General features: G+C 42.6%; 1 protein-coding gene across 2 annotated transcripts; it reads right to left on the bottom strand.

Annotated features, from left to right (window-relative positions):
* Window positions 1-1,528: 1,528 nt before the first annotated feature.
* On the bottom strand, window positions 1,529-24,682 carry IP6K2 (inositol hexakisphosphate kinase 2). 2 transcript variants are annotated; one of them, XM_021532352.1, is made up of 6 exons: window positions 24,570-24,682; window positions 8,545-8,836; window positions 6,187-6,409; window positions 5,181-5,356; window positions 3,753-3,928; window positions 1,529-2,313 (listed from the first exon to the last, which is right to left on the bottom strand). In XM_021532352.1, the coding sequence occupies exons 2-6, from the start codon at window positions 8,744-8,746 to the stop codon at window positions 1,816-1,818; spliced, it is 1,275 nt and encodes a 424-aa protein (XP_021388027.1). In that variant the 5' UTR covers window positions 8,747-8,836; window positions 24,570-24,682; the 3' UTR covers window positions 1,529-1,815. The 2 variants fall into 2 exon arrangements, with proteins under 2 accessions (XP_021388027.1, XP_021388038.1); XM_021532363.3 differs by having other exon boundaries at window positions 24,459-24,572.
* Window positions 24,683-25,259: the final 577 nt, after the last annotated feature.

The raw sequence follows: 25,259 nt of genomic DNA, 5'->3' as shown, positions 1-25,259 counted from the left end.
CAGCAATGATAGGGGACTACAGTGCCTGCCAAGAGACTCGTCATTAGCTCATTAGCAGAGGACATCACATCCTAAACTGGAGAACTAAAAAGGAAACATCACCTTGCAGCCATGGCCCCTCTCTTTGTGCTGGGTGCATCTTGGAACACCAGGCAGGAGTGCTGCTCATCAATGCTGAAGGCATTTTGCAGTTGAGATGCCAAGAATAAGTAGCCCCATCCTCCCCTTGCCCCAGGGTTTTTGCAGTCACTGTCAGGAGTGGTTCACAGGGCCCTGTCAGCTGCACTCACCACTGGAGTCTCACCCAGAAGCAACATATGGCTGGTTCATGCTGGACAAGCCCATCTCCAGAGACCACAGCCCATGTACTGCAAAAAATACTGAGGTCACTGCAAGGTCTAAAAATACCTGTTTAAAACTGACATCACTCAGTGCCTGACCACTGTGGAACAACACAAGCCCAACAAAAAACAAACAATAAATGCCCATCCACAAAGCCATGTACAAGAAAAGGTTAAAAAAGTCCTTAAAAAGTACAAAGGAGCACAGGAGAGCCGTCAGACAGACTTTGATCAAGAACTTGATAGCAACTGCTGGGGAATATGAAACTGAAGCTACAGGGCTACAGCCAACTGAAGGGGGTGACCTTCCACAAGCGGATCCGCAGCCTCAGATCACATCCCACCTCTGCTCTCCTAAGCAAGCCTGCAGGCAAACTATGGGCCAGGGAGATGATTCACCTGACTCTTCTGCACAAACTAACTACTTCATTCTGATTATCTGTAACAAGAACTTGCCCATTCTTACCTCAGCATTTCCACACCCATTTTTCTCTGGCAATATCGTGATGACGTACAAACCTCCCAAGAGGAGTTGTGTATCTAAAAATGGTTAGATAAATGCTCCTTGTAACAGAACCGTTGGCTTAGTTACTCTGTTATTTCAATTGCTCACTACCCTCTCACTTTCTGATGCTTCCTTCCTGTCAGTTTGTTCCACGTAAGATTTTAAGCTGCTTAAGGTTCTTTTCAGGCCTGGCAGCTCTGCCCTGGTTGCTGCTGTTGCAGCTATTCCTGTGTAAGTTTTACAGGTTATGCCTCAGCTTAGGTTCAATAACATCTACAGCTCTCTGGAAAGAGGTTACACAGCCTCTTTCTGGATACATAAGACCTAGTTACAAGACCAGGGAACAAGAAATTGGCTGTTGATTTCAAGAGCAAGTTCTCACTGATCAGTCCTCATTCTGGCTGGAAGGGACCTCTGGAGGCCTCTTGGAAGCTGTCTTTACCCCACCTATGCAGGCTCTTTTGTCCCAGCCTCTCGCAGGTGCTGGGCCCTGCCAGCTCAGTGGCTCTGCTGGGCTTGCTCATCACTCTTGACAGGAAGTCCAGGACAGATGTGCTATCCCACAGGTGGTCTCATGAGGCAGGTAAGCCTTGCTGTTCATATGATACTTCTGCATTACACTAGAGACCAGAGATCTGAGCTTCATCTCCTCCTCAGTCGCCAGCAACAATGGAAGCATTACTTACAACGAACAAAAAGAATTTTATTGGAACATATACACACAGGGATAACAGAGGTATCTGAGTAATCAAATATGGAATGTTTAAGAAAGATAAAATAAATAAGGATACCAAGTTTTGCCAGTGCTAGGTCCAGCACCAATGTAAGTAAATGCCCTCTGAACAAGTCTGGCTCTGACAGGATTATCCTTCCAGAGCCTGTAAAGATTCCTACCACCAGAAAGTGGCCAATAATTCTGGAATACAAAGAGTCACAATAGTGCTTTCTACTGATGTGCATTCACACTGTTTATTCACTACTTTCGTCTCTTATTTCTTTAATAATATCTATTAAATTCTGGAGTCCAAAAACGTAACCCGTGTCTTGGCCCTCATGCACCACACTATCTTCTCCATAGTACTTGCAGGTTGTGTGGGCAAAGTCTATCATGCGGACATCGACAGTACTGGCAGTTGGTTTGTAGGCATAGGCTCCTGCTGACTCATCTGAAGATTCCTCTGAAAGGTCCTCTAGGTCCTCTGGATCCGAATCAACAGCAACTTCCTGCCTTTCCTTTCCATCATAGATGATCAGCAAGGAGCTTGAATAGAAGCGATAGGACTCCTGTTTCTCCAGCACAGACTTGAGTTCAGTAAGTTTTTTAATAACGGACTCAAAGAGTTCCCTGCGCAGGTATTTGCCATTATGAAAGAACTGGTAAAGTGCTTCTTTGAATCCTTGGACTGAGAGTTTCCTTCCGTGGTATTTATTCATGAACATCAGCTGGCCAGTGCCAGCCTGGTAGACCTGCATATACAAACACAAGACAAGAGAAAAGGAATAGTTAAAATTGCTGATACATTGACATCAAAGCCTTGAGGGGACACAAAAACATTTTAAAAACTAAAAAAGCATGCTCCTTAACACTTTTACAAGATTACCTACTAATCGCTAAAACTGCTCTTGCACAATTATAGAAATTTCTATCAACTGATCCAGCAGTGCCTGTGCAACTCAGAGGAAATGGAAAATTCCTTCAGTTTAGACTTGAGCTTTTCCACCCAGAATGTAAGAACAAGGACTTTAAGTGAGATTAGGAAAGCTGCAGCCAAGATCTCCAAAGTCAAGCTACAACTTGTACCACAGCCATTCCTTCAGCTCATTACCTGCCTCTAACTCTAGGATGTACCAGTTGATTCTCAGCATGCTGAGATCTGAGTGACAGCAAACATTCCTATAGAAAAATAAGGTGTACCCCATAATCATCTGTATTTGAAGAAGCAAGAGGTGCTCCTGCAGGAAAATGCCTTCCTGCAGAAAGGCAAAGGAGAGTGGTCTGTATAACTGGTAGTTCAATAATGCCTAAACATCTGGGTCAAGAAAGGATTGCAGGTGCTTCCAAAGTTCCTCTGTTTTTCAGCACAGGTCAACACTGTAAAGTGAACAGTGGCAATGCCCTGTTCAAACCCCAGCACACTGTGGTTAGAAATGCAGCTCCCACACTTTCATTTCTGCCTCATGTTTTTCTCTGAATTTGAACAGTGAGCTGAACACCACATATGCCAACAGTCTTGCTGTGGAACAAGTCCTAGCAAACACTGCTAGCGTTCCTGGAATCTATTGGATAGGAGCAGAGAAGCTTCAGGAAAAAACTCCAACACAAACATGTTGTTTCCCATTTGTCACTCTAGGAATACAGAAACAAGTAAACAAAAAATTCAGGTGAAAGTCCACACAATGTCTCCTCATCTGGCAACAAGTCTTATCACATTTACCACGCACTTCTTGCCTGCACTTTGCAACAAGTCTACTTCAAGCAGTGAAAGAGCTGTGGCTGTTCAACGTTACCGAACAGAACTGATTGCTTCTTAATATTTTAACAAATTTCCATGTGCTTAATTCAAAATGCATGTAACTGGCCCCTCCTGTAAGTGTTCCCTAGGCTATCCTGAAGTGTTAATTGAATCAGGAGTTTTAACAGTTTTGAACTGCTGATAAGGTGCAGGAGGCTGTTTGTGTGTTCAGAGCCTGCACTCATTGGTGCAGAGCATGGGCTGCAGGCTGCTCCTGCAGATGCTGCCACCTCCAACTCATCAACTATACTCAAAGTCCTCACTCGCCTCAGAAGGAAACAAAGCACAGCAGCTCAAGGGTAACAACCTGTGCAATGACTACAAAAACCCTAAACTCCACTAACAGAACCAGGTGCAAGCCTGCTGGGCGCACACCAGGAGCTCTCCTCTCACCTGCATGCCACAGACTCGCACTCCGATCACGGCCGAGGTGCTCTGCTGGCACTTGCGGATCTGATTCGCCTTCTTCTCCTCGGACGCATCGTCGCCGTGCTGCCGGGTCCCCATCTTCAGGTCCAGCACACACGGGACCTCGTAGCGAGACGTCAGGTTCTCCAGCAAAATGAATTCTGACCAGTTAAGGAACAAGCCTCACAATGAGGAATACAGGTTTTAAAAACATTACTACAGATTTTATAGTGCCTCACTCTTGATGTTAAGGATATCCAAAACATGCCTAGCATAAAGTAATCTAGAAAAATTACAGTTACATAAACTTAAGATGCCCTCTCTGTTTTAAGTCAGTTCCAGTTTTAGTGGTCCAGAGACTAATGAGTTTTCACATTAAGTGAAAACCAAATGCAATCAGTTATACAGAAATATAACATGGCAGCCGACTTTGAACTATGACATAATTCCTGTCTATCAAGAAACTTGTTTTTCTGTGGGAAGTGAAGATTTTGTGTGTTTGTATTACCATTCAAAACCAGTGAAGCATCTTCATACCATCATTAAAACTTTAAAATATCCATATTATTACCATTCCAAAGATATCACACACTTTTTAGGCATCTGAATAATAATCTACAGTGAAATGGTGAGAGTACCAGTCAAAAAATCCTATCAAATTGATCATTTATTAGTCATAGATGTTTCAGTAATCTATGACCGAAACTCCTCACACTGAGAAACTTGTTTTCCTCAGTATTTAGATACTACTACTTTTGCAGGATAGATCAGTTGCATCCAAGCCTACAGCAAGATCATTTTTTGATAGAATGTTCAGGGTGGAGATGCTTGCCTATGGTTCCACAGCAGAAAACCAACGTGCTTCAGCTTTCATGGATTCAGTCAGTTTTTTGTTTCTCATGCTCCAATCCTACATGACTGTTTATATTCAGCTTTTCTTAAAGCTCATCGAAAAGAAACTAATAGAAGCAGAAACTCCAGGCACTGGAACATCCTCTCTGTTTAAGAAACTGATGAAAAGAGGAAGAGGACACTAGTTTTTAAGATCACCTATATCAAAATGGTAATAAAAAGTGTCAGAACTCATCTACTTTGAAAACTCTGACCTAGAAACTGTTTTTGTGGAAGACATCAAACACTATCCTTTAAAACATGTCCACTAAGCCACAATGTGAAGATTTTAATTGAGTTCTCTGAATTTCCTAGCTGAGGTAGTTTGTTACGTGCTGGAAAAGCCCATTTCTAGAGAGTGCTGGCAAACCCTTCAAAGATGCCAAATAAATCACTTCAGAGCTTCAGAGTCTCTCGGGACTGCAGTTAAGCCTGCTCTCTACTGACATCTGGAATGTTCAAGAAATAAGAGGCAGAGCCCTACTCATTCCATTGTTATGAAGTACTTTCAGGAAAGGATACTATATTGATTTCGGTGCTTTGCGTTTTCCTTCATGCGCTGTAACTGTTGCTGGTGACATTTCATGCTCCAAGGATTATGGTGTTTAAACTGAGAACTGACATTTCCTTTTTTCTCTACAGTATAATACAAGACTTCAGATTTCTTCAGCCACTCAAATTCTTCCTCCAGTTTGTGACTAGAAAAACAGAACAAAATAGCAAATTAGAGATCAAGAGGAAAAATAAGCTCTTGAAGAAGGGTTGTCAATGGATTTAACTTGACAACCTATTTTGCTCAACTTCATTAACAGCAAGCAAAATCTTTATTTTCCTCTCTGTACATGTGAACAAGATGCCCATGAGTAGTGTTTCAACCATTACAAAGCCACTTCCATACTAATATAAATGAGCACATAGCTAAATGTTATAAAACGCATAGTAATCCTACTTATATATCCTTTACCTGTGTGCATGGCTTCTATGAACTAATGCAAGAGGTAGTGATGCCCTTTAAGGTTTTATCCTTTGCTAAGGTTACTGTTTTTAGCACAACACATCACAGCTCATGGTTTATGGAGGGCACAACTAATAGGAATGAACAAGGGGGAAAATATCACTAGCAGGATTCCTAACGAAGTATGCCATACATAGTAGCACTTAAATATGTTTGGGGTTGGTTTATTTTTAACTATTGTTTTTTCGCATGGGCATGAATGCTTTTTGTTTGTTTGCAGAGATGCTTTTTTGTGGCTGGGTTTCTTTGGTTTGTGTTTTTTTTCTCTTTCTGAAGCTTCAAAAATAAACTTTGGGAAACCTGTTTCAACTGACCACAGCAGAAAAAAAATTAAAATACTCAACTTAGCCTTTACTAAGGACACACTAGTTTCACTAGTGAACCTGTCTGCACTGAAAAGGTCAGGAAAAATGAAAGAAACAAGAGACAAAAAGAAAATGAAAGTGAAAAGAGTTCTAGAGAATTCTCTGGAATTCTGGAGACCAGAATTTGACAGGTAAAAGCCCAACTTACCTTTTCATTTTTTCCTCTTTCCTGTGCTGCCGGACCCATTCCTTCGTTATCTTCTCATTTTCTAACAGCACTGTCTTTTTGTTAGTCCAGCGCAATAGCTTACTTTTGGGTTCACAGTCAGAGTTATCTAGGTTTTCTAAGTTATCGTGGTCCCCGTTCAATGGATATGCTATTAGACATAAGTTTCCATCTTCATCCTCTTCAAAGCTCACTGATACCACACCTGAAGAGAAAAAGGACCCAGACAGTTATGAACTGCTCAAGCGACAAGCAAGCCTCTTAGAATGTGTTCTTTTACGCTAAGAATACAGCAACTTTATTTTTTCTCTTACCCCAGTCCTTAGTTTCTATCTTGCCACAGGCCAAACCTCATCTGCCAACCTAACAAATATCAAAAGAACTAGACAAAGATGACACCTCACAAAAAACAATTTATCATATTGGCAAAACAATGATACAAAAGGTAATTTTCTCTCTCTGAGGCAGTCAAGTAACAATCAAAGAATAACAGGACACAATTTCAATTAATAAAAGTTTTTATTAATTAAAAAAAATCTGACTGGTCTGATTCTATGTGAGTTGTAAAACATTTGTTAACATCTTTCAGTGAAAAGTAACCTGCACAAAATAAAAATTCACACTAAAAACTTTTTAAATTTTGCATGACAGCAAAGCAAGAAGCACTTCTCCAAACAATATTGGTTAATAGATCCCAAGGGAAAGGAAAGATGTGCAAGGAGAGCAAAACAAGGGAAATGTCACATTACAACAGAAACTAGTCCAAAAGCTTCCACTTAAAATCACCATGTTTAATTATACATTCTCTTCTATTTTTTAAAATATATTTTATTGATACTGGTTATGCAGCAATATTGTGGAATAAGTAACAAAAATGCAATACAAAGTGAATCTGTTTGTGGTACAGAAACATGGTGAACCTCAAAAGCATTTTTTCTCCTCATCCTCCCCTCAGGAGTCTCTAGAGCACTGCACTGTATTTTAGGAGTCTTAGTGGAGCACTGACAGATGTGCCCAGTACCACATGAATAAGTCTCAGGGGTTAATGGAGAAGCCATAACAATTATCTGAATTGTTTTTTATTTGTTTTCCAGTTCTCTATTTCAGCTCAGTCAGTCTGCACAGTTCTTGCAGCTCATCACTAGCTGGGGGAGAGGTCTCGGTGAGGGACTGGAATTCCCAAGCTGGGCAGGCAGCTCCCAGACCCGCAGTGGCTGGGGCAGGAGGACAGAAACTCAGTCCCGCTGTCACAAAGGAAAGGACAATGGGGAAAGGGTGGGGGAGCAGCTAGCAAATGGCTTCTTTGCCTTTTCTCTGGAAAAAAAAAAAAAACAGAGGTGGACCAAGAGAGGCCCCTTCCTTCTAAATCCCTCCCCATGCTTCCCAGAAAGCTACATACACTAGTACAATTGTTCTATTACAGTTTGAAAAGTATCATTCAAAGATCAGATTTTCCTCCAGTCCAACAGAACTTGTAACTAGACATGGCAGAAAGTCTCTGTAAATGAGCAGAGATTATTAACTCTGAAACATCACTGAAGTCTTCCATCACTTTCACAAACAGAATACAAAACTTCATCAACATCATGGTTGTTAAAATCAATTTGCTTTAAAAAGCAATTTCATTTTAAAGTAAGTCCTTCAGACATATTATTTATTAATCATCAGGCAGCAGTTGGTGGAATAGGAGAAAGAATAGGTAGTATTCCTGTTAACTGGTTCAATTCTTAGGAGAACTGGAATTTCCACTCCTACATAACTTCTGACTCAGCCTCATCACAGCTACTTGATCCTTGCCTACCTAAATGCCATGAATTTTCATTTCCTTAATGGCAGAAATAACACTGTAAGTATTCAACAAGACACCTTACTGCCATGTACTTATTGCAGTCGAAATGAAAGTCAGAGGAGAAATCAAAGCACAAAAGAGACCACAACTAAGCTTACACAAAACAATATTATCCATCCTTACCAAATCCTTTGTAAACAAACATTAAACAAGTAGCAAAAAGAAAAAAAAATCCACTAAAAAAAAAAAAAAGCAGATAATTACTGAAAATGTTCTCAAGCTGTTAGCTACTTACCTGTGCCTAAGGGAGATATATGGGCTATCACCAGCAGAGTTGCTCTACTCTAATGCTGTTAGTAGCCCAAACAGCAGCTTGGAAAGCATTTCCACCCTGCATCTCCACAGCCTGCCTCAGACAACATCAAAATACATGAAAAAAACCCCTAAAATCTCTTCCACACAGAAGAGATTTCAGAGAGAACAGAGAGCACAGCACACTCGCATTAACAGAAACCAAAAGCCCAACCCCATTCAAAGGTTTGGTAACTTACCCTCATATTGTGGAGTGAATTTACGCATTTCTGTTGGGAGAGTCTCATAGAACTGGTGTTCTCGCTGAATAAGAGGTTTACAGATGGTCTTGTCATTAAACCGGAGGACACAGGAGTGTCCTCCTACTTGGTGGACAAAAGGCTCGAGTAAGACTCCCTTGGAATAGTGCTCCACTTCCATTGCTCCAAATGCTGGGCTCATCCTTGTAGCACATTAGACAGAAGACGGCGGCAGTAGTGAAGGCAGTTCAGAGCCTGAAGGCTCCGGGAGCCGCAGATGTTTGTTCAAAGTCTGTTAAGGCAAACACAAGAGAGCGGCGGCCGTCAGCGTCGGCGCTGTGGGCTGGGCAGCGCGGCGGGGCCGAGCACAGCGGAGCGTGTTCCCGCTCCGGACGGGCCGGGCCGACTGCGGCCGAGCGCGGGGCGCCGCCGCGCAGGCCGGGGCGGGCCCGCCCCCGCCGCGCCGCAGCCAATGGGAGCCCGCGGGGCGGGCCCGCCCCGCCGCGCCGCAGCCAATGGGAGCCCGCGGGGCGGGGCGGGCCCGCCCCCGCCGCGCCGCAGCCAATGGGAGCCCGCGGGGCGGGCGGGGCGGGCAGCCGAAGGAGCGCCGCGGGCAGCGCCGCCCCGCGCTCCGCAAAGGGAACCCGGGAAAGGCAACCAAGGAAAGGCCCCGCGGCCACCCCGGCCACCCCCGCGGCCAGCCCGGCCAGCCCCGCGGCCAGCCCGGCCAGCCCCGCGGCCACCCCGGCTACCCCCGCGGCCAGCCCGGCCAGCCCCGCGGCACTCCAGCGCCCGACCGCCGACACAGTCCCCTTGCACACGCCAGCCCGAGAAACCGGGAATCAACACCGAGCGCACAAATTCCTCCCTTCCAGGCAACGGACAGCAACCAACCGACGTCCAGGGCCGGACGTTTATTTCACCGGTTCATTCACAATTACATGTCAAATACCGAAAATATTATACAGATGCAAGCTCTTCACGGGCAAGCCATAATGCTAATGTGCCTTTTTCTGAGAACGCTTTCCCCCCCCTACATTCAGCAGAAGGCAGGGGTCTGTGCTAGCTGCCTCCAAAAGATCTGCTTCTGTACCCTGTGACCGCACAGTGCTCGGTTCTGGCCAGACACCAGTTTAATGTAACCCGCACTTCAGAAAGCAATTAAAGGAGCGACGCTGAAAACTAAGTTATGACTGTCTTGTTCTCTGCCTTCCAGTAAATTTTTAAGTCAAGTTACTCTAATTTTAGACCAAAGCTTTAATGATTAACTTTTTGCGGCTAAAAACAACCTCACAGTCATTTTGCCTGAAGATAGTTACATGAACAATAATGCACTTAATTCAAAGAGACTACAAAGTGTTCTAGGTCATAGGTCTATTTTTATTTGTCCTCCTTAGATATTTAACAGCTTTACATTAACTGGAAAAGCAGAGACCTGCAGGCTTAAAGCAGCGGCGTTACCAGAACTACAGACGCCTACAGCATGTCCTGGACATAAGAGCATTAATTGAATTAAACAACTAAACTGCTTAAAGAAACAACAGATTGATCAATTGAATGAACTCCAGGTCCTGGAATGTTTACTTGTGCCTAAGCATAACAGGTCAATAAGAGCTGAACATGTTTATTTTTGGTGGGGTTTTTTGGTGGTTTTTTAGGTTTTTTTCCTCCTTTCTTCCAGGCATCTTATTTGACAAAACATTACCAGGTTGTTGGGTTTTTTCCCCCCCTCTATCTAGAATAGTATTCCCCAGAAACAATACTATCTTCTGATAACCTATATTATTAAGATTAGAGCAATATCAATAAACTTTAATTTCTTTTTGTACTCCTTTTAATTTCCTAGTCTTCTTTTTCTAATGCAGCTACTACATAACCAAAGGAATTTTCTAACCAACCTCAGCATCAATACTTTGACAACTCAAAGACACACATACATATAAAAACCTCTCAGTTACACCCCAAACACAAGCCACTTCAAAAAAGCACTATTACTGCTCCAGAGTCACAGATTTATTTCTCCATGGCTCCCCAAAGTAGCACCCACTCCATGCAGAGCCACACTGCTCTTCATTAAGGCTCACCTGCAAGTTGGCTTACCAGCACGTGTAACACACTTGGAGCTGCTTCCACACACTTGACAAGCCACATTACCTCCTGAGTAAACTCTGAGGATTGTTTCCATTTTCTCTTACAGAAATGATAAGCATCAGTCTGTATACTGCACCAGTAATTTTACATCTCCTGAGTTTTCATTAGGATTTTTCAGAGCCAATAATGCCTCCAGTCATCTGGAATTTCCGAGGGAAAGCCAGAAGTGTGCCAGTTTTCACTGGAGGTGCATTTCACATGTACATGTGAAGTGCCAGAGCTTTACACTGGCACAGCCACATTTAACAGCCTTGCAGAACAGCAGCAGTACAAGAGCCACTTTTTCCAAGTCTGCATCACTGCCTTCCTAATTATTCCTGATACAGAGACACGGATTGCCAACTGCAGTGATTCAGAATGAGAAAGTACTTTGCAACATCCTTTAACCTCAAACACTTAAATCAGTCCCAGTCCTCCTGCATTACAGTTGCATCAGGAGTTAAGCCTTGAAGATATTTATGCCAGAGAAATGACTCTAGCAAACAATCTCCAACACATACTGTACACCTTGTTTACCCAACACATCCTCAGGGAGCTCATTAGTAGCAGCTCAACTTGTTTGCTTCCACGGATGCCCAAGTGGTCTGGACAATACTTGTATGCAGATTGCACTCAGCAATGGAACTGCCAAGCACACAATTGGACAGGACTACTCATTCTACTTTACCCTTTCCTGAACAAGTAAAATCTGGCAGCACATCACACAGTGAAACTTCCCATCGAGGAAAAACAAAGTAAGTTTTTTTAGTGCTCTGGTATTAGACAAGTTGTCAGATAAGTGGTTAGAAGTTACACAGTATTTAAAGGGGTTGGTTTCTTTTTTTTTGAGAGAAATGTTAGAAACATTTGTAGGTAGTCAAACACAGTGTACCCAATCAGCATTACCACAAAAAGACAAATGTCAAACTACCAGAAATAAAGGGAAAGGCTGACAGAAATGAAGATAAGTTTACTATGCCTGTATTAGTAAGCTCTCCTTCTGTTTTTATCTTCCAAAAACTACAACACAACTCTCCCATGTTCCGTTTCTATGGCTGAATCTTTGTAGTACATATCCCTGCTGAAAAAGCTCTATTAATACAGCTCTGCAGCAGAAACTGTGCAAGGACTGCTGAACAGAGCATCAGCAAGAACTTCCCTGCTAAAAAGCCTTTAGCCAAGCTCCTTAATTGTGCAAGGCAACTTAATGCCTTTCCATGAACCTAAACCACATCAATGTGAACACAGTAACAGTACTCAAGAAGACAGCAGCAAGACCACACAATCTTGTCAACAATTTAGGTTTCAAATGAGGCCTTAGTTTTCACTTTGATCAATTAATATATTTTAGCCATTCAAGAAGCACTGTTTACCTAATAAATTCAGTCTCTTTTCACCCAATGAGATTCTTCTCACTTGAAAAAAGGTTTTGAAAAAGTAAGATCTTACATTTTTTCTGCTGCATGCCTTCCATTACCATTACAAACAATTGGGATTTGTTTATGATTTTGGCTTTCCTTAGTATCTGGAATTTTGCCATTCAGATTAACAGGGCCTGGAGCGCAACTGTAATGCCCATCAGAAATGCTTTGCACTGTTTCATTTATAAATACTTTAATTCCATAAACAGCCTCACAATATGCCAAACTGGTTCCAGTTCCTTACAAATAAAAGCTTTGACCTAAGACCAACAGTTTCAAGTGGCATTGATGTTGACCAGCACAAGCACAATGCAGTTCTTCACTGCCTTTCCTCTGATTCTACACCCAGATTGTTCTCAATGCTCCTTGGGAAAGAAAGAGCCCAGAACAGCTGTTTTTAGGCAATCTTCCCAGACAGCAAATGCAGGCTCCCTGTACCCTGCCCTTTTCCTCCTACATGCTTTTAAGTGCCTTTGACTAGTTTTTGTTCAAACACATCAGCCTAAAAAGCAGATTTACTAACTCTTCATATGTGAAGCATTTTAAGAAAAAAATCTGACATAACCTGAAGGAGCAAATAAACATGTGCATAGACACAGCAACATTTGCTTGAGCAGTGTCATGCCTACAGTAAGCAGCAAAAGATGTTTAAAACCCAAACCTGCAAACCAGAGGTGACATTTATAGACATCTTATCCCCATCACATGTGACAATGACCATCAAAAGAATACCACAATGAATTCATGTTTTCAGGCTCTTAACATTAATCTCAGGTGACAGCATTCTTTGTAAGGTACTTCATGTCATTACAGATTCTCGACTTAGTCCCACACGTAATTGCATTAATGAACACATCCTCTGGAGAGCACAGGTCTCAATTAAGCAGCAGCTTCTTCCTTCATAACAATCCCAAAAATAACACACCTCCTGCCAAAACTTTGTAATGGTGGAACTACTGATGCAGAGCTGCCCTTCTGTTAAATCTGTTAAAACTGGGTTCTCCCTAGTGCAAGCTTTTTGCCTTGGATGGTTAGCATCTTCAACTCCACACAGACATAAATCAGCTTTACAGGGACAGAAATAGCAAGGCAGCAAAGCTTTCTGCCTGTCCTTTTTTCTCAGCTCACTGGGGAGTGCAGAGGAAGCTGACAGGGTAGATATCTGCAGAGCAGAGCTGCTGCAGGGTGCTGAGCAGACAAAGCAAAGCCTCTTCCCCCAAGGTTCCAAGGTGTCATGGTTTCATACTGGCACAACACCAGGCACCCACAAGAGTTGCTCACTCACCTGCCCTGCCACAGCTGGCAGAGAGAAAACAAAAATTAACAAAGGGTTCACGAGTTGCAATAAGGACCGGGAGAAACACTTCAAGGGCAAAACAGGCTCAACGCAAGGTTGCAAAGTGAATTTATTACTAACAGAATCAGAGGGGGATAATGAGAAGTCAAATAAGCCCTTAAACACCTTCTCCCCCCAGCTCTCCCCTCCTTCCCACCAACAGCACAGGGAGACAGGGCACGGGAGCTTGTGTCTGTTCATCACAGATATTTTCTGCTGCTGCTCTGGGAGAGGAGTCCTTCCCCTGTGAGGCTGTGGGGTCCCTAGCATGGAGACAGCTCTCCATGAACTTCTCCAGTGTGGGTCCACAGCACCTGCTGCAACGTGAACTCCCCCCACGGGCACACAGGCCTCCCAAAACTGCTGTGACGTGGGGCTCTCTTCCCACAGGGTGCAGTCCTCCAAGGACAGGCTGCTCCAGCCTGGAAGCAGGGCCCTCTCTGTCCACTGGATCACAGCCTTCTCCAGGCATCCATCTGCTCCATCATGGGAAACTCCCCCATGGGCTGAGGGTGGATCTCTGGATCCCCTGTGGATCTCCATGGGCTGCAGGAGGTCAACCTGCTTCACCACAGTCTGCAGAGAAATCTCAGCTTCAGCACCTGGAGCACGTCCTCCCCTTCCTTCTCTACTGACTTCGGTGTTCCCATGTTTTTTCCCCCCATACATTCTCACCTCCTCCTCGTCTTTGACTAGAAGCAAAACTCCGTAACTTTGTTTTGATTTTCTTCTTAAATACATCATCACAGAGGTGTTATCAGCCTCTCTCATTGGGCCAGTTTTGGCCAGCAGCATGTCCATCTTCAAAGCCATCAGAGACTGGCTCTGCTGGACTTGGGGGAAGCTTCCAGCATCTCGTCACAGGAGCAATCTTTGTGGTCCCCCTGCTACCAAAAACCAGGCCATGCAAAACCAATGTGCAAGAAAACAGAGCAATGGCACAGTCAGCCAACAGGAGAGAAGAGTATCATGACCCATTAGATCAGCCAAAGAGAAAGCTGCTTCAGCCCAAAGAACATTCAGGAAGAAACAACAAAACTGAGAATGGACACAGAAAGATGCAAATAACAAGGCAGAAAACACATGGTATATTTTTGAGAGCCCACCCCTCCACTTCTTTCATGCACAAAATTGAAAAGTTACTTGAAGTCTGAGTTAGTAAGTCATACATTGCTCAAAGAGAATGACTTTTCACAGCTGAAGCAGGATAAACACATTATAATAGCCTACAATAATACACCTATAAACCAAGAATGGTTACAGGAATTTTAGAATTCCTCATATGATTGGACTACTTGTTCCATTACTAATAATGTAGGACTTCACACATAGCAAGGTACATTCCTTGAATCAAAGAAAGCAGAAGATGTAGAGTATTAAAAGCATTAGATATGTTAAGCATGCTCAGGTTCAAAAGTCTTGCACAGCTTGTGATTAATTTTTATGAAAATCAATGCCATTCCTCCACACAAAACACTTGTTTTATTAGTAAATATGCCCAGAGCAACATCAGTAATGATTTGCTTCCAACATTCACTCTAGCTACTGCTTGGCTCAGAAAATGAAGTTACTCTGATGTGTTCTATTTTCAGAAGTTCTTAAGATTAGAATGTAGACACTCATATTCTCTAGTGCCCAGTCAGCTGGACAGAAATTTGTCACAATTAAAACAATTGTGATAAATGAGCTCTGCATTAATTTATCACAATTGTTTTAATCAATTCCTGATTCTGAGGATGCATTATACATCTACATATAATGCAAACGCTACATTAGGATACTTTTGGAAGCCTTCTGTAGCTGCAATAGAATTAATATAACTAAGTAGCAAAAGCTATAGTTTGTAATTTTTAACTCACTGAGACAGAAATGAAGAGCCCACATAATGTGCTTGTATTAATCCTACAGTTTAGCGAAAGCTCTTAAGAGCAGCCCTAAATTCTGCACAATTACAAAAAGCAAACATTTATTCTGGTAACTAATTTGGAGGGGAAAGTTTATCTTTGGTAGAAAGGTGCACTGAAATTGTAAGTTCTCAGATTTTTTTATTTATAAACAAAAATAGAATTATTATAAGCAGGAAATAATTCAGATTTAATAAAGCAGTCAATAGTCTTCAGCACCATGAGGAGTAGAGGGACAATGTCATAGCATTAAGGGGGAGGAAATACTAGAGTCTTTAAGAGAAAGACTGGGGGAGGAAAACCCCCTTCTTTCTCATTAAGTATTACTTGAAACAGGTGGTTGTGATGACGAAATGATGCTGAGCTGTAACTTTCTATGCAAGTCAAGGTTATTTAAGCTCTTTTGCAGCAAATCAATCAATATAATGGTCATTAAGTTACACGACTTGTACTCAGGGATGAGTAAGCATGATGTTTTGTAAAAAGACTCAGCAGAACACTTGCAAACTCAAGAGTAACCAACTCCTTCAGACCTACATATTCAGTCTGTGTGTGCATTCCCTTTGGAAGCAGAAACACTTTTACTATAGCTTTTAGTGGTAAATCATGAGGGTGCTGGGAGTCAGACACTGTAGTAGCACAACTATCATCACCACCTACAGTCACAAAAAGCCAAGAAAGACCAAATTTTTCTCACTGCATGCGCTTTTCTTATTGCCGTGTGCTTGGGCTAGACCAATAAAAGAAGCCACCTGCTTCTTAAAATATTGATATAATGTCTTTTTTTTTTTAAACTTATCTTTATTAAATGGCTGGTAACTGCAGCACTACATTGCTGCAGTTCAGAAAAATTAAGTAACATCTCCAGATAAGTAAAGAATGCCTTGGATTAATTTCCCAAATTAAGGCCTATGTACTGAAAAGGCATACTGGTTGTCCACAAAAAATACTGAGCTGGGAGGAATCCACAAGGATCATAATTTACTTAATCATGCATAATAGACAGAATCTAGAAATCCAGAATTATACATGAACTTGTGCACAAAATTCCTACAAAAAAACATTTGCAAAACCCTTTGCAAACACGATGACTCCGCAGCAGTCTTGGTCCATCAAGGTAGAAAGCTAAACCTGTTTTTAACATTAGTTGTAAAAACAGTAGCAAACATTTAACATTAGAAAACACAAGATTTCCACCAAGGAAGAACACATTTTTCTGCTTTCAAACTGCCAAAAAATACCTTGAAATGCCCTAGGTTCTTCTAAGGATGTCACATCTCAAGGTACTACTCCTAGATATTTCTTCCACTCCGAAAAGAGAGGGACAGTCCAACAGCAGCTGCAATGGCAAAGGACTCGCAGCTGCTACAACAAAGTCCTGTTCTGTTGTTTTGCAGGAGTGTAAGACCACACCCTAAGATATCCTTTCTTGTAACCAGAGCATCAAGCCTTTTCTATTCAGAATTTTGTCGACCTCGCACTGAGATGTTGAAAAATGTATAAAGACACACTCTTTCAATGCAACACATTTTTTTTAACTAGCAACATGTTTATCCTATCTCCTTTTAGTCCCTAAACATGGAGCTCTAGTTTTGTCTTCCTTTAAATATAACCCAAACACAGACATAAACACTACCACAGACGTTAAGACATGTATTTATACCTGTATATTTAACACCATAGCTACAGAACCACCTCCTATACCAAAAACCCTGTTAAAAACAGCTTTAACAGATAAGAATTATGAAACATTAGGCACAACATATTGAGGGAGCAAACTACACACAAACCAATCTGAAGTTGCATAATGTTTTTTGGCTATTATTCCTCACACAAAATTATTATTCCTATATTCCTTAAACCAGGTCTACATTATTAGGAGAAACTCAGTTCCCCAGTCCTTTTGTTTAGGAAAGCAAGACAAGTCACAAAAGCCATCTCCAAGAATTTCTAGCTTTTTCACATAAGCATGCACTGCAGCCCCTCAGCTGCAATTTCTTAAAATTCAGCAAGGAGGTTATGTGCCCTGTGCAATTGGTATTTCAACATCTAAAAAAAGCAGCAGCTTTCCGTACACCATTTGTAATCCATAATCTTAACTCCTACATATACAAAGTTCTGGGAAAATGCCAGTTTTACCTCTCAAGTAAAGCTATTTTATCTCCCTGGAACTAAAATAAAGCTAAGTTACAAGTTACTAAGCGTATTCAGACAGAAAAGAGCATGCAATTCTGACCCATGTAGTTTTTTCAGGGATTGTGTAATTTAAGAACCAGTCTCTTTTCCAAGTAAAAATACCATGGAAACTAAGAAACCTGAACCACCAAAACTAAGCTACTTAAACTTCCTATTTAAAAACGGATCCATCTTAAAACAGTATTCTGGCATCAGCAGCCAAAATCACCAGTTGCTACAAAAAGACAGTACCGCCCTTTGTTGGGGAGAAACCAAAATAGCATTCAGCCTTTAATCTTCTGAAAATATGACAGCAAGAGCTAAATTGTGTGGATTACACACATGAAAGTATTATTCAAGACACCAACACCCTGAAGAAATTCCAGCATTAAGATTAAATAAATCCAAGGCTATGCCTTTCTCATTACTGTGAATTTAGCAGTCTGGGAACTGTATTTCGAGTCACTTAATGGAAGAACATGGGATCTTTGTCACCAGCCCTTCAGTTATGACACATTTGCCAAATATTATAAGAAAAATAATGTTCATACAGGACAAGTGTCAAGTCCCTTTCAAAGTCCACCCTCATTTAACCACAAAGATTTTCTCTCTCTGTAATTCCTTTATAAATCCCAACCTCTAATGCTTTTTATACCATAAACACTAGGGGCCCAAAGGACAAGACTGTTAAATTAAAGCTTTGATGCCTAAATCCTACAATCCAAACTAACTCCTTGAGCAAAAATTTCCAGAGGAATGCACAGCAGAGATCATTAAAAAATACATTATTATATGAAGAATGGTACTCTAAATGCAGTTACCTATTTCATGCTTCTCATTTATGTGTATATTCATCTATACCCCTCCAAAAGAAGTTTAGTCCCTTTATGTGGAAAAAGGATTGAAAAGCAACCCAGAAGGAGATAGTCACGTTTTGAAATGCCCATCCCCATTATTAACTGTAGTTCTAGAAATGTAGTTTTGAAGAATACTTCTGATGACTAAGATAAATGGAGTTTTTGCTCCAGAACAGCTCACATTAATGAGATGTATTTAAGACATATTTTAGAATTGTATTTACATTTCAAAACACCTCAAACTACTGCAAACACATCTCAATTCAGATAACACAACCCAGATCTGCATCTTAAAGGGAAGAGTTTGTATGATTCAGTGACCTCTCCAGGCTCTTTCCCTAAAGAGCGGGAAGTAACGGGGACCTAAGCCCCTGAACACATTGCTCCCCGCAGGGCTGCCAGTGCAATTACAGAAGTTCAAATGCAAAAGATACAGCAGAATAATTTCCATCTGCTTCTTGTTTAACTGCAGCATGACAGGATGAGAGCAAGTAAGGACAGCAGACAAGTCTTACAAGACAGACTCTCATGTGGTACAACACAACCAAGGGGAAAAAAAATCTAGACTGCTTCCCCTGCTAAATGCAACTCACTTCAAGAAGTTTCTTCCCATGAAAAGGACCTTTTCTGCAAGTACACCTGCACAATACTTAAAAAATGCTTAAAAAATTATTTCTGTATTTCATGTTTCATTGTTCAGCGATCTCCGCTTACACCATCTGGGGCCAATTACAGGCTTAGCATAATCATCACTGACAAAGAATTAATACATTTTAATCTCATACAGTTTACATATTCAAACAGCAATACAAAACCACTTGAAAAAAATCTTATCAATTTCAGTAATCTAGAAAAGGAAGCTTCATCAGGAGCTTGGCTGTATTGCTCTTACCCTCACAGCAGGCTGAAATACATTTATTGACACACAAGAGCCAGCTAGTTTAAATAGCCCAGGCAATGGGATACAGCTGGAATATGTCTTTTATTCCCTTAAAAATATCTGTTGCTTTAGAGGCAATTTTTATAGTAGCCACCAAGTGTGCACTCTACAACTGTCTTCAAAGAGAAACCATCACTCACCAAAAAGGGAAGAAGCAGACTGGATGATTGCCAAAAACCTATTTTCTTTTCAAAATTCCACAACATAGCACCACTATCCACAGTGTGCTGATGTTCCAATTCTGCATTTCCAAAAAACAGCACACTATGAGGGGGAAAAAATATTTCAAGAAGTTAAGCTCATAAAAAAGGCACTTTATTTTTTGAAAGCAAACATTGCACATAGTAATGTTAAAACATTATTTACACGTTAAGACATAATCATGATTCAGCACTTAGGTTTTAATATGTCAAAAGCTTTGTTTAAATGGAACAACTTGAAGTCAGTCATCCATCCTCTCACCAGGCAATTCATTGCAGGTCCATCAGCATTGACTTCATCTGCCTTCACACTAAAGACATTACTTCTCTAGCTCCACAAATTCCAAATGACACCCCCAACCTTTTTGTTCCCTCCTTGTTGGAAACGACACAACTTTTAAATTTTTCTTATGTAACTTTGGTCAGGGTTATCCAGAACTATACTCTCAACTGTAATACTCACAGATGTCTCTTCAGAAAACTGACTGGTTCTATTAAGCCAGAACAAATTTTCCTAAGGTATCTTGAACAGATTCCCAGTTGCAATGACAGTTATATTAGTAGGAACACATCTACCCATCAATTTAAGCTTGTATCTTCTATTAAATTGAATCAACCTTCTGAAAGTGGTAACGCCTTAGAAAGATAAAGACGATGCCTATCATGTCAGACAGTTTCACTTCTCCTTTCTGTAACCTCATTAAACTAAATTATGTCATTAAAAAAAAAAAAGCCATCACACTGTTTCCATATATCCAAAGCACAAGACAAATAAATTACCATTATTCTGGAAAAATATATGAAAAAAGAAAAGAGGTCATTTTTAATAAGCATGAAATTAAGCAGCACCCAAAATTTTTGATAAGGTTTCAGGCAGTGTAGAAAATTTCTGCATCACAGCACTGCACAGCTTTTTAGTTATGCTTAGAGCCCTCTATTCTTCAGGAAAGTAAAACCATTTTTGCTGTGCTCATTCTAATACAGACTTTGGCATAAACTCCCCAAACCCATGCTTTTTCTAATGAAAAATAACCTCAATAATTGTATCTTCTGCCCCTTAGTCTGTTCATTTTAAGTCTCAACAACCTGGGGTGCTATTAACCAGCTTAAGCAAGTCATCCAAATGAATTTTTTTTCCCCCTTCCTTTCAGCCTTCTGGATGGCAGGACAGAAGACAGGGACCAAGAGAGACAGCACAGCTGAATGGCTACTGTGTGAATTCAGTAGTTCCCTGGTCTGTTTGGGCTCTTAACTGGCTGATGAGTACGTGCTCAGCTCCAAACCAGGCACTGCCTGTGCCACCTCTTGCCCTGCCATCCATCATGGCACACACACACTGTGGCTCAGTGGTCAAAGCCATTTTATGAGCAAGCCTTTCTTAATCCAGTAAAAATGCAGAAGTGGACAGGAACTGGTTCCAGCTGTCTCCAATACAAAACCCTCTGCAGGCAGGAGCAATCCAGGCAGAGGGTCAAAGGCTGCATGTTGATAGCTGATAACGACAGCGTGGTATGTTCTGTACCTATTATGAAGATTATCATTCCCTTATTCTGACAGCTGTCTTTCAGAGACACAGTCAGGGCTGCAATGGCTTTGTGCCACAAAAGCCAAGAATTTGCAGAAGATTTCAGATTTCAAGCTCTGAACACCTGATTAAACACAACCAGTGACAGACCTTCATTTGAACAAACAATTTTGTTTCCATTATGCCTTCCAGTATTTCAGATTTGCAGGAGAAATTTCTAGCTGTTTGCAGCAAGTGAGACAATATGATACAGCTTTTTACAGAAGCAATAAAGAACTATTTTGTAATAAAATAAGTTACTATGAAAGGTCCAAAATTAACATTCTAATGAAATATCTCTAACAAAAGTTACAGAAACACATATCTGCAGCTATACCTTAAAACTCTTAAAACATGACCTCTTGATATTTGTGAACTATCTCTGTATTGTTTCAAAGATGCAATGACCTTGGATAAGAGAGGAAGCCACATAAAAGAATTCGCAAGAGGAAAAATCCTCTCCCTGCAATGGAAAATTTTCATCTCTTCAAGCAAGGCAGAGATGCTCAGCCGGACCTGCGTTGCCTGGAGACCGACAGCAGCTTCTTGCCAACAGGGAGGAGCTCAGCATCAGCAAATTCAACAGCTGATAAGTGGATGAACTGAATGAGAGGCGGCAAGGTTTTTCCACACGTCAGTGTAAAAACCTGACAGCTTTCAGCTAATGGTTCTAGCTCATGCTCACTAGATAAATAAGAATTAATATGAATGTAAAATGTCAGTTTAAGAAAACTTCAAACTGCTCTATATTTGGCTCTCACCCTCACACTTTGGGTACAACTAGAGCAGTAAATACCACGCACAAGATAAAAATTTTAGCTGCACCTCAGTCTCTGCCCTTTTAATCTTTGGCTGTGGTATGTGAATTTTTGGAACATGTTCCTACCCATTAAACAAGTTCTGTGTTTAAACAAGGGTGCAGAAACATTAAGGAAACCAGAGAATTTCATCAAAAATGAAAAACCTATACCTCTGCTTAGCATCAAAAACCACATCAAATCTTGGTTCACTTCTTTGCCCCCAGCCTTTCCCACTTGAAGCACAGCTCCCCAGGAAGGCCAGCATCATGGATGTTAGAGAGGAGACACTTCTTTTGTCTGTTCTGGTCCTGGACCTGCTCTCAAGCTCAGGCAGGTGTTAACCCGGCTGCAGGAGCAGCACTCCTGACCTCAGAAACACCCCAGCTATCTCTCATTTTCTAAAGACCATCAAATTAAGAACCACTGAAAAGAACTGACATTTAATACCAGTTACTCCAGAATTTCCCTAGATCTTATCTAATTCAATCCACTCAAAATACTCAGATGGTAAAGAACTAGAGATTTCTAAAAAGATATTCCACGTCACCAGTGAAGCAGGTCTTTCACCGCCAACCTGACAGCACACACAGCACCCTGCCTCCAGCTAACCCAAAAGGGCAGACATTTGTGTGTCACCACTGCTGACAGACTGAGACACCCCCAGTGACTCGAGGTTTGCACCCTTCCTCTACCCTGCAACATTAAAAACGTCCCCAAAATACCTTCCCACTCCCTAGCTGACTGGAGAACAACTAAAGCAATACCAATACCACTGATCTGGACAGAAGCCCAACCACTGACAAGCAGCAATGAGGTTCTTTAACATCTTTTCTCATCCTGATTTTTCAAAACCTCGCGACTGACAAATGTAAAATCTTCCTTCAAAGCAAATGGTAAGGAAAGAATTTTTGTGAGTACAAAGCCCAGGATTCATATGACTGACCACTGTCCAGTTTTCCAGCTGCTTCCAAACTACCACCACATGGTTGTGACAGCTCTGACCTAGGAAACAGCAACATAAAGCTTGTGTTGCTTGTATAACTGAAGTACCACAGACAAGATAACAGACTGTTACTTTAGAAAGGTATAAAGATCAAAGACAGAAAAGGCAGAAAAACAGTTCTTCAATTAAATGAATGTAAATTTATGAAAAGCTACACAGCCAAGTTTAATGTCCGGGATTTCTTACAAACAAGCACATGTGAATGGCTGTAATCCTTCCCATGATCCTTAACCAGTAGACACTTCCGAACATTTAATATTATTTTTTAAAAATACATTTCCCTGACTTCTGGCAGTTAAATCATTGGGTTCTTCCTTATTTACTGAAGAAAAAACATAACAGCAATCTAGAAGATGTTAAATCAGCAACAGTAAACAAATTAATCACTTTTAAAGCACATATATTTATGTGTGGATACATGTGTACATAAACCCAGTTTCCATTCCAATAAGTCCTGAAAATATACAGATTAATTCAACTTAAAGAAAACTTTAGAAGTCGGTTTTGTCTCATATATGAGAAAAATTATGAGCCAAGAGGCCAATTCTTGGCCAAAACAACCCTGACCTTGTTATCCCCAAGTGTCAGATCTGAGCTGTTCTACCATTTCAGTGCTGCATGTTGAGTAATGACCAATAATATATCACCTAACTAAGAAGTTAAACCAAACATTAATATTCCAGTACCAAGTATTAAAGCAAAATTCTAATTACAGAATTTGAAACAAAACTGTCCCCCTCGATGTTCACAAAAAGCACAGGGGCACTGGATGCATTTCTAAAACACCTGAATATATGAGATAAATAAGGCATTTATGTCAAAAAAAAAAGGAAAAAAAAAAAAAAAAAGACAGCCTAGAAGTAGAGGGCAATTAAATGCTAGCATGTATCAGGAAAGATATCAGTGTTAAACATGCGTACTTTTCACAGCGGAATTCAGGCCAATGGCATATCAGGGTGTAACTACTAAAAAGTTGTTATTCTATCAACAACGATAACTTTTATTTTTTAAGCAGGATGCCTTTTTCCAAAGCCTCAACCGTAAGTGTTTTTATTTAAACCGTCTGCAGCTCCCAAGCCACGTTAAAAAGGTATTACAAAACTGTGATCCTCAAAACAGTTCTTAACAATGCATCATCCAGAACTTCCAGTTTACGGAGAGAAAGGGCATTCTTGAGCATCACATCTACTTATGCAACACATCCCGCAGCACCCGTTTTTCATTAGGAACTATCACCGAGCGTAGCGAGCAGCCGTCAGAGCAGCAGCACACCCATCACCCGGGCGAAACGGACAGACAACGTCTGCCGAGTCACAGAACTGCTGAGCAACAGCGGGAGCCGACCCCGGCGCGGGGCAGCAGCCAGGGAAGCCGCAGCTGCGGCCCCCCCGCCCCGCAGCCCCGCGGGCAGCGCAGGAAGCGCCGAGCGGCCGGGGATGCTCCGCTGTCCCCGCTGTCCCCACCCCGGCCGTACCCGCACCCCCGGCGGGACTCCGGGCCAGCGCCCCCCTCCCTGCGCGCTGAGCCCGGCAACGCCCCGGGGCCGCCGCCGAGCATCCCCTCCGGGCAGCCGCCCCTCCCCACCTCGCCGGGCCGGACACCGAGGCGCGGGCGGGCGGAACTGGAGCTGTTCCCTCAGCGGCGACCGCCCCCGGGGCAGGAGCGGCGGCGGGGGGAGCGGGGCGCGCCCATTACCTGGTGCTGGGCCGGCGCCGGCGGCGGCCTCAGCGCTTTTGTTCCTCAGACGTCAAGATGGCGGCGCGGCGCGTGGCCGGCCCTCCTCGCTCCGGCGCGCCCCGCCCTCCCGCCCGCCTCCCCATTGGCTGGGCGCGCGGCGCCGCGCGCTGATTGGGCGCGGCCGCCGCCGCTGTTGCCAGGGGAGCGGGGCAGGGCAGCGGGGCAGGGCCGGCTCCGCATCCCGGCCCGGCCCGGCCGGGGAACGCGGGCCGCAGGGATAAGCGACCCCTCCGCGTCTGCCGGGCACACACAGGGCACGCTCTCCGCCCGAGCGGACAGTGCCGGGCAGCTGCTGTGGCCCCGAGCTTGGAGGCACCACCCAGGCACGCACAGGCTGGCGCCTGTCCCGTTCACCTCCCTGACCTGTCTCCCACCTCCGCGGGCCGCAGCACCCTTGGACGGGCTCTCCTAACTTGCCCTCGGTGCCTGCTGAAAACCATTTGTGTGCGACACGGTGGTCAGCTGGGACGGGCCCGGGGCATGGCTGCAGGGCTGCAGCGCAGCTCGCCCGCTGAGGAGGAGGAACATCTGCACAGCCCTTGAGGCAGGGGAGAACTGTGTGCTTGAGCTCGCTGCACATCCCGTGCTTCTGGTTCTGTACGTCACAAATCTCAGGCAAACGCAGCTGAAGGTCCTGGAGCCTCCCCC

This window comes from Lonchura striata, chromosome 12, assembly GCF_046129695.1.
Source record: "Lonchura striata isolate bLonStr1 chromosome 12, bLonStr1.mat, whole genome shotgun sequence".
In the NCBI taxonomy this organism is placed as follows: domain Eukaryota; kingdom Metazoa; phylum Chordata; class Aves; order Passeriformes; family Estrildidae; genus Lonchura; species Lonchura striata.
This window is presented reverse-complemented; position numbering and strand designations above follow the sequence as displayed.